At 39.9% G+C, this 9,748-nt stretch overlaps 2 protein-coding genes across 3 annotated transcripts in view; both read left to right on the top strand.

The window, feature by feature from the left end:
* The first annotated feature begins 3 nt into the window (after positions 1-3).
* Positions 4-6,616, top strand: rbm14a (RNA binding motif protein 14a). Of its 2 annotated transcripts, none has more exons than XM_016254257.1 (4): positions 4-84; positions 1,005-1,368; positions 1,448-2,297; positions 2,779-6,616. In XM_016254257.1, exons 2-4 carry the CDS (start codon positions 1,020-1,022, stop codon positions 3,056-3,058), a joined length of 1,479 nt encoding a protein of 492 aa, XP_016109743.1. In that variant the 5' UTR covers positions 4-84; positions 1,005-1,019; the 3' UTR covers positions 3,059-6,616. The 2 variants fall into 2 exon arrangements, with proteins under 2 accessions (XP_016109743.1, XP_016109744.1); XM_016254258.1 differs by lacking the exon at positions 4-84 and adding an exon at positions 105-194.
* A 346-nt stretch (positions 6,617-6,962) lies between these two features.
* LOC107568314 (alpha-actinin-3-like) overlaps positions 6,963-9,748 on the top strand; it is a 15,624-nt gene continuing 12,838 nt past the window's right edge. Inside the window, exon 1 of the mRNA XM_016254267.1 lies at positions 6,963-7,282. Within this exon, the coding sequence (XP_016109753.1) occupies positions 7,151-7,282 (132 nt within the window). The 5' untranslated portion in view covers positions 6,963-7,150. The remainder of the gene's footprint in view (positions 7,283-9,748) is intronic.

Consider the following 9,748-nt stretch of genomic DNA (forward strand, 5'->3'; position numbering starts at 1 on the left):
TAGCATTTGTATTCACACGGACTAGACGAGAAGAACACCATCAAACAGTCGGGAAACGGATATGAAGTGTCTCCGCCGCGTTAGGTAAGAGGGTAGACAAAACACTTTTGTCGTTTTGATACATTTGTGCTTTGAATCAGTTCGTTAGTGTTTGGTCGTCATTTGTTTTTCCCATTCTAATAATTGTTTTAACAGTGAGTAAGATCAGCGATCATTTTTGTATTTCCTGTTTATGGTTGCTAACAAGCTAGCGCGTGGCTAGCAAACTACGCGTGTGCTAATTATATGATTTTTAGTACCTTCGAGGCTTATATGAACGCAAATAGTGCGTATTATGGGGCTGACAGGTACGAAAGTTTCGAGGAAGACGTTCAAAGTCAGCTGGCTAACAGTATGCGTGTAAATCACCGCCAGTTGTCATTAGCAAAACTCGGTGAGATTAGCGCTTTCTAGAAACGACGGCGCAGCCAGATTTTAACCGCGTTCCCGGATCTGGCGGGTTACTATTGGGGTCTTTTTAACTATAATGGTTTAAGATTTTTTCTTTTTTGCTTGTGTCTATCACTCCATTTACAATAAGAGTGGCGCGACGAACTAAAATATGGTGCCCATTCACACGGAACACTTTTTTTGCGTTTAAAAACTCGCAAAAGTGTAGTGGATTTAAAAAAAAGAAAACGCACTTGATTTGTGCGCCACGTTTGTAAAACGCCGTGTCATACGCGAGAGCAACGATTAAACGCGTCTGTTTCTAACACCGGTTTACATATAAAAAAGAAAAGCAGCTGCGTGGCTGTTCTGTTTGAACAGCCCCATTATATTCAACGGAACTGTAAAACGTGCGCGTGTAATTCGAATTGAGGTCTCTCATTGCTCTTTATTCAGCTCAACCAATTCAAATCATGTGTGATAAGCCCACCTAAAATATCAGACCCGTTTAGTTTTAGAATGAATTGGGTCTTGCCGCCAAAAAGAAAGAAATAAGGTTTGTTCCCTATTTCTAGGTATTCTGGGGTGCAATGGACGACAGCAACGCAGTGAAGCTCTTTGTTGGGAATCTGGATTTGGAAACCACACAAGATGACCTAATAGCACTTTTTGCCCCATATGGAGAAGTGGTGCACATAACTGTACTGAGGCAGTTTGCCTTTGTCCATCTGCAGGGAGAAGGGGCTGCTGACCGTGCTATCCGTGATCTGAATGGTCGAGAGTACCGTGGCCGGAGCCTTGTAGTTGAGGAATCCAAAGGGAGGCCTCTCAATTCCACCAAAGTATTTGTGGGGAACCTATGCGCTTCCTGTACAGTTGAAGACCTGTATGATCTCTTCTCAGCTTACGGCAAAGTTCTCGATTGTGATAAAGTAAAGAGTAAGTATGTGTATAATGCACCTGCTTTGTATTAGTGCATATTTCTTGATGTTATATAACGCTATGCGTTTTCTTGCAGCAAAGCCCTCCTCATTAATAGGCTACGCCTTTGTGCACATGGAGCGTAAAGAGGATGCAGAACAAGCCATTGAGGGTCTTCACGGGACCTCATTTATGGGGCGTCCACTTGCAGTGGAGCTCTCAAAGGTACAGCAGACCACAAACAAGGTCCCGTGTGCCAGTTGCGGTGCACATGGCCACTTTGCAGGAGAATGCCCAATCAACAGGCCTTCAATGGAGCACCACCAGAGTCAGGCTGCTGTCTTGGCTGCGGCTGCTGCCGCTGCTGCTGGACTTCCCCTTCAGGTGCAGCAGAGTGTCCACAACTCTTTCTATAACACTGCGAGCACTGACCCAACGTTTGCAGCTCTGAAAGACTTGACCACTTCCAGGGTTGATGGCAAACCTGTCAGTGCTGCGTTCTATGGTGCCCTGGCGAGTCAAGTCTACAGTGCTGTCGCAGACCAGGTGCTGAACACATCGACAAGCCAAGCTGCGGACGGCTACCCCAACGAAAGAGAAGCACCGCCGGGTGCTGCCGCTGTTAACCCAGCCTATGGAGCAAATTCCTCTCTGTACAGTGCCAGTCCAGCTTATGGGACCATGGGAGGCACAGAGCCTGACCCCCAAGCCGTCTTTGAAGCTGCTCGGGCCCGATTCTTTGAGCAGGGACAACAAGTGCTGGCCGAACAGCAGGCAGTGACCAAATCTGACCGAGACCGAAGTCCGGTACGACGTTCGACCCCATTACTGCCTGATCCAGTTCCCCAGCCATTCTCCCAGACACGACCCAAACGACGGGCCCTGCTCCCAACACCTCCTGGTGGTCCAGAACTACCTGCAGTTAAAAATGGCGACCCAATTGCAAGGTAAAGGCATGCTAAATGTTTGGCAACATAAATAATCTCTAGTAAATATTTTAAATATAAATATTTTTTAGGATATTTATCCTAATGTATACAGTATTAGAAATGATATTGAAATATTATATACAAAAATGTATATACATCTTTCTTTTTATATGTATCCTAATATCTCTACCTTATATGTATGTATGTGTATACAATATATTATACACAGTATATCATATACAATATTTTATATATTTATATATATGTTTTTTTTTAATGTTTATACTAATTGTTTATATATATACCCTAAAAAAGAACATGCATAAATGTGTGTATATATATATATATATATATATATATATATATATATATATATTGTGTATATATATATATATTTTTTTTTTTTATTTTTTTTTTATTATTATTTAATTTAAGTATATGAAATACATTACTTATTTAGTCAACATAGCACATCTAAACGGTCCTTTCTCCATACCAGGTGCTATGCAGAGTACTACCAACAGTACCAGCAGTACCAACAATACCAACAATACCAGCAGTATCAGCAATATCAGCAGTACCAGTACAGCTATCCGCCGCCACCACCACCCCCTGCGATGCCCATGATGCCTCCAGGCCCAATGGATGTGCAACAGATGGCCGCCCCAGGCACCACTGCTTCACCAAGAGTGTATGAGCCAACTTCAACACACAAGGAGCCCCTCCTACGCCGACCTGATTACCCTCACCAACACACATCTGAGTCCCCATATCGATAGCCCCACCTCACAAGTGTATGCACGCATGTTTGGATGTGAAAATGTGTGTGTGTGTGTGTGTGTGTGTGTGTCAGTTTTGGTCCTACATGACAAAAGTAACTGGAGGAAAGGGATACATCTAATTATTACTGCAACATCAATTTGATATTGTAGTTTCGCAGTTATCTTCCCCCTCATAATGTTAAATATCTCATTATGTACAGAATGTAGACGTTTACAAGGCCATAAAAGTTTTGATTCTGAGCTCCTCTATTTAATTTCGTTTTTTTTTTTCCCTCCAATGTGCTCAGAATTATATCAGCTGTCACTTTTATAGATAAAATACTGTTTGACCATTGTGTCGGGTCAGACATTCTCCGAAGTCAAATGACTGTGCCTTGTGAAAATAAACTTTTTTTTTTTTTTTTGTGTACAGACTTTTGTAAAACCAAGTACTTCAGATCAGGTACAGTTTTATTAAATTCATGGTTCAACAAAGGAGCAAGCCTCAGTCAAATATCTTAATCCAAATTGCCATCATTCTATTGTACTTGGACTGATGTTAAATTTCACAGCGACTAGGAAGACAGCGTAGTTTAGCTAGTGTGTACAGAGGACCTGTGTGATGTCTGTGTGTGTGAGAGTGAGAACACAATGTTAACAGTTTGGCTGATCCCTTAGCTTTCACATGAGCACCTCGATCACATACACATCAGACCTATTTGGTATATTCCTATTTGAGTAAGGGAGGGCATATTAAGATGACACAATACCAAACAAATCCACAAACCTCTACTTAAATGCTCTAACCACTGCCTCACTAGTGCAGATGGATACACCTGCCCAGTTTGGCAACATTAAAACTGATATTAAAATCGTCTGTTGGAAAAGAGAGGGTATAAATAGATTAATTACAAAAGGGACACGCTTGTCACTCAAAAAGCATATTCGTTGTTCTAAATGTTTTCCATTCAGATACCTTTATTGACTCTGAATGAGTTTGAGATGTCATTGTTGCTAAATACCAAACAGAACTGGTTCAATAGCCTGCCAGTAGCGAATATGCTTGTTTTGCAGGATATAAAGAGCAAACGACTGCCATCTCTGGCTTTGCATCCCTCTCTTACATGGACAGAATACTTGGGAGTATTGACTTACATAAGTACGGGTGGAAACCCCTTAAATTACCTTAAGAGTTTTTTTTTTTTCTGAAAGTAGCCCAATGCAATTACTATTATGTTTCTCTGACCATTTATTTTTTTCACAATTACATTTATCGTAGTCTCTTTATCCTTACGAGTCATGTGAATTGATTTCAGGGGTTTTGGGGTGGAAACACTTATTATTTAGGGATGGGAAGTGTAAAACCTGTTCAGGCCTGACATATAGCTAGTTAAGGCAATTGGTTCTTAGTGAAAAAATAGTGAAGTGCTTCATACAATTGTATTTTTTGTTCTTAAGGGGAAAAAAATGTGTTGTCCCAGTTCATGAGCATTTTAGGCAATTCAATTAAACATTCATGTTATAACATAAACCGAAAGTGTGTGAATAATTAATCCAGGTTAAAGTCCATGTATCTAGTGCCAGAGGTTTCAATCTTTTTTGAAGGGAATCTACCCAAAATTTCATAGCATCTGCAATGGATTTTTGAAGTGATACAGATGTTATGACAGTTGAGTAGTTTCCCTTTAGATAGCCTTCAGTGCATAATGATTGAAATTGGAAGGTATGGTCAAAAGAATGGTTTGTTTAATCATGTTATGTATGTCCTCTTTTCCTAGAATGCCCCTCAGGCAGTCTTCAGTCTTTCATTCCAAAGAAATATGGTGGGGTACACACACATCTCACTTAGAACACTTAATTTTACCATACTTTCACCACTCTACTTTCGACTTCATCTCTTAAACCTCACAGGCAAACATCCACTGTAGTGTTAATTTTCTCAATTTGATATATGATAGAATGCAGATGGACAGGTGGTGACGGTGTAGCTTTTTGCAGCACACCAGAGCTCCACACAAATGATTCTACACAGTAAATTGTTTTATCTGTTTTGTATTATTATAAATAGTGCATGTTTCTTGTTATTATTACTGCTGTTCCAGCCACATTTTCCCTTTTCGCTAACTACAGCTATAATGGCTCCCGGGCCTCAGGACGCCAAGTTGAGCATGACGGGGGAAGAGAATTAGCGCCCCACAATGCCTCGGATGTGCTCCCCACTAAGGTAAAGCCATTTGCCCCCAACCACGCCTGCACCTCGATTATACACTTCCCCATGATTCTAGCACAGCTGCTTGGAGAAGCTCAGATCAGGCCAACATCAGTTTATACTGACAATACAGTCAACACAATGGGAATGGCACTTGTTTTCTGTTATGTGGTTGGATCAGTGCCTATTTTTAACAGCCTGGAGTAGTAGAATAACCTCTTTCAGCTTCCCAAAATGCTCATGGTTTGGTATTTGGACAAAAAAAAAACTTTTCTACTTGGATTATTCATATTTATACTGACTCTTTTGGCCCCAAATTATCATGATAAAGGTTTGAGTGACTTTGAGGTTTGTTTTCTCGCAGTATGCTTTCAAAATGAGCTGGAAATGAATTTCCAAGCATTTTTTCAAACAATTAGAGGGAAGAATGGCTGACATTTGCCTTGGCTTGTTCTCTGGCATTTAGTCTTTTTGAAGCACTTCCAGTTGGTGAGATGAGGCGCTCCAACTATGCTTTGAGTACTTAAGAAGGGTGCAGAGATGACCAAAAGTAGGGCAATGGTCTTGTAGGTGAGTAACTAATGCGTCCAGCTCACATCCACCTCAACTTTATGCCTTCTGCCACCATTTCAGCCTCACAAGATCATAGATCCCACTGCAACACTCTGATTTCAGTTTTAACTGAAAGAAGGGTTCATCTGTTTTCCTGCCAAATTTAGACTTCTGACTATTATAGGGATGTATTTTTCAATTCTCTCAGCGTAGGAATTGAGCATGCTTTTGTATGTCCATAAGCAAGAAGTAACAAATGTTTTTCAGTTTAACCTAGGGACAGTCTGCTATGAATGTCAGAAAAAAGAATTGGTGAGTGTTTGTTAAAGGTAAGCCTATTCAGTCACTCCAAACATTACTTAAAACACATTCCTGTCTGTGATTGGCATTCTTTTTCAATATCACAAGTTTGTTCATTCGTCTAATCTTCAAAAAGGCTTTGACCTCGAATCTCATTTAAATTGTAGAATTGAACACTCTACAATTGTGCATATTGATTTTTCAGTCAACCTTCCAATGACCTACAGCTTCATCTCCGATTTAGAAATGCTTTGAAAAGCTGAACAGTGGAGAATTACATGTAGATAAACTATGATTGTAGATTATCAAGAACTGAAAAACTCAGTGATTCAGGGATGTTCGAGTATCATTGATCTTTTTTCTAGGTCTGAATGGGCAACTTTCATTGTGGTGTATGTAATTGTCAGTGTCAGAGGGATCTTAATCCTAATGTTTTTTTATTTGCAAACTGGCTTTAGTGCCATGATATTTGTATTTTCTTCTTGTAAAGTTCAATAAATGATGCTTAAATCATATTATGTGGTCTTGTTTTTTTTCTTTCTTTATTTTCATGTTCAATTGAAATAGGTTAACATTTTATACAAATCTAAATGCATAGTCATTTTATCTAACAACCCAGGGACTGAAGTCTTTTGTATGTGAGTGAAACCTTACAAGTGATAGACTAGAGTTGCTTAACTTTCTGGTCCTATGATTTTAATTATGCTGAATGAACGTCCTTTGTTTACCTAAGTCAAACACAGTACTTGGATTTAACGCTGGCCATTCTGTACCTTTCCCAAATCCCGCCCATTACCTTTTAGGAAATGAAGTTGTGCCCAAATACTGCAGCAGTCAGTCACTCATATTGGGTCCCGTTACTTGTTGAGTTTGAGCACCAGCTGTCAGCTCATCGGCGTGGGAGCAGTTACCGCAGGCAGGGGTTTGTCTTCTCTCTCCAAACCCGCACGGGATTCTGATTGTACGGCACGGGGCGTGTATGTTGAATTAAGAGGTAAAACATAAGGTATAGGTTGAGGGGATACCAAGCACCCCTGGAAGACTGAAAAATGACAGCGATTGAAACGCATGTGCAATACAGTTCTCTCATGATGACTACGACTGGGGAATACATGACCCAAGAGGATGACTGGGAACGCGACCTGTTACTGGACCCGGCCTGGGAGAAGCAGCAGCGGAAGGTAAAAACTCACGAGTGCTTTTTGTGCTCACTTCTTGCTTTTCTTTATAAAGGTCTACGTAAAGTGAATTCATTTAAATATTGATCTATAGACAGAAAAATATATATATATATAATTATTTAATTTTTAATGGGTGAGTAGGCCTACCATATGGAATGAAAAACAGTATTGGGATGTAAAATCTCAAGAGTTTTCATGAATTAATTTTAAATTGGACACAAGCGTCAAATCTCCACGCCATACACCGCTCAGCAACACGGACCAATCAGCTGTTACCTCGGTGACTTAAGCAGCTAAAGTGGTTGAGTAGTTTTGTATTCATCTTTAATTTCAACCTATACCCATTGGTTTGAAAATAATTATAATGTTAGTATTACTGCAAATAATTAGCTGCAGTAAATTAGATTAGATTTAAATGAGGAAACCAGAAACGGTCATTGATGTAAGCAACTATCATGAATATATGACAGTAGCTATATTACATTATGCAAAACTACACCAAAGGGACCGTAACAGCTGAGCAGATGAGGCAACAGTATGTTACAGAGGACAGTCAGTGTTCAGAATAGACGGAAGTGGTTAAGTAGCACTGAGAGCCGCAAATAGACTCTACAACTAAAAATACAGGGCCCATTCTGTCCCCAACCCATTAATCCAAGCAGTTTGTTCATCATCATCTGTTGATTTTAGTTAAATGACTGATGGTACATGTGTGTTTATTAATAAGCAAGGATTTAACATGATGACCCTGTAGATTTATTTACATCCCGTTGAGGGCACAAACATGTTTCTTTCTCGCTGAGTGCATTTAGTACCAGACTGAAACTCTCATTATAGCTTTGAGAGTTTCAGTTTGGTAGATCATCTGACCAAGTCTAAGAAACTGGCACTTACCATGAATATGGTAAAACAAATGACCTAATGGTGCTTAACCTTCAAAAACGTTGGTCAGGAACCACAGGATGTCAAACTAAATTGTATAGTTCGTTAAATCTTTGCAACCATGTTGTAATTTAATGTGGTTTTACTTGATTTGTGAAAGTAGACTAGATACTTTTCATTCTAGATTCATTTTATGTCCGATAATAGTTTGTCAGACATATTTAATAGGTCTTCTAACAAAAACATGCATTGATGCCTTTAATGCTTTAAACAAAAAGAATCAGAGAAAACCATTCTTGTGGAAGGTGACCGCAGTTTCTTCTAGTCAAAACAGCCATTTCAAAAGATAAACTACTCCGCAAACCTTTGTTTTGGTCCTTTGTATTCCAATTACTGATACAATTAAGTTTAAGAAGCAATATGTGTAATTTTTAATGTTCACTGTAGGGTGAATAAAATGTTTTGTTCTTGTCATATTGTTAATGTATTTTTTAATGTGAACCCAAGGTAGCCTAGTGGCTGTTGTGGAACCTAAGGGGGTCTAAATAAAGCTTGAGTGTTTTTGCACCTGAATGTGAGGCGTTCTGTCCATATAGAACTGTCATGCTGCACAATTCTCTTCAAAAAAGACTTCACTCAGTGCTGATAACACAGCCTTCCTTGCATTTAAACATTACTGTGGTTTGTTATTCCTTTAAGCCTACCTGCTTCAGTGAATTACTGTTGAGTCCTTAACATCCTTGTGCTTTGGTTTCTTGGTCGCATGCCATTTATTAGTTCAATCCTGAGACTAGTTTATTAGATGGCGAGACTGCATCTCTACAGTATTGTATTACTTAAGTTGTTTTCTAGTGTCTGTTAACTAATGTGTCAGATCCTGCAAGGGAAGCCAAGTGGACCATTGAGTTTTGAGAAAGAGAAGCGAGTGATTCTAAAACACGCGGAATATTGTTGTCGCACCCCCACAACTCACAAGGGATCCTTTTCTGCTTTTCATGCCAGTATAGTCATCAGTTTGAGCCATGGTGAATGTAGTCCAGGCCTACTAGGCCTAGTTACCTTCATCAGCTACATTTCCAGTATGAGGGATTTATGGAGACTGCATCTGTGGTTTCTCATAAAATATTGGACTCTTATCTGGATTTTATCCTTATTATTATTATTATTTTATAAGATGTCTGCTTAGTTAAAAAAAATTGTGTGTGTGCTGAATAGTATGTCACCTAATTACACCTTTTTAGGGGTCTGCGAATCACAAGTCAGAGGAAAAATTCTTATGTGTTTTTTCATTCTAATTAGAAAGCCTTATGCTTAGTGCAAAACCTGAGGGATTCAGATAGGTGTGCACATTCTTCAGGCACACGGTAGGGGTGTGGAAGGGGGTGGAGGTGGAGGTGGGAAATGGGGGTTGAAGAAAGTCATGAGTACGATCGAATGGCAGTTGCTATTCCAGAAGAGGTGTCCTTCTAGGGGAGCAACTACCTAATGAAAGCAAGGGTGCTTGGTTTGGGTTTGGGTTTGGGTTTGGGTTTGGGGGGGGGGGGGGGGTAGTTTACGGTAGGGGCAGGGGCGGCGCGGTAAACT

Source organism: Sinocyclocheilus grahami, unplaced genomic scaffold, assembly GCF_001515645.1.
Source record: "Sinocyclocheilus grahami isolate Dianchi unplaced genomic scaffold, SAMN03320097.WGS_v1.1 scaffold1233.1, whole genome shotgun sequence".
In the NCBI taxonomy this organism is placed as follows: Eukaryota; Metazoa; Chordata; class Actinopteri; order Cypriniformes; family Cyprinidae; genus Sinocyclocheilus; species Sinocyclocheilus grahami.

Excerpts from the sequence above, each read along its gene's own strand:
- rbm14a (XM_016254257.1), top strand. The coding sequence starts at position 1,020 with ATGGACGACAGCAACGCAGTGAAGCTCTTTGTTGGGAATCTGGATTTG. Across the intron at positions 1,369-1,447 it reads CGATTGTGATAAAGTAAAGA|CAAAGCCCTCCTCATTAATA; the intron begins GTAAGTATGTGT and ends GTTTTCTTGCAG. Across the intron at positions 2,298-2,778 it reads AATGGCGACCCAATTGCAAG|GTGCTATGCAGAGTACTACC; the intron begins GTAAAGGCATGC and ends TCTCCATACCAG.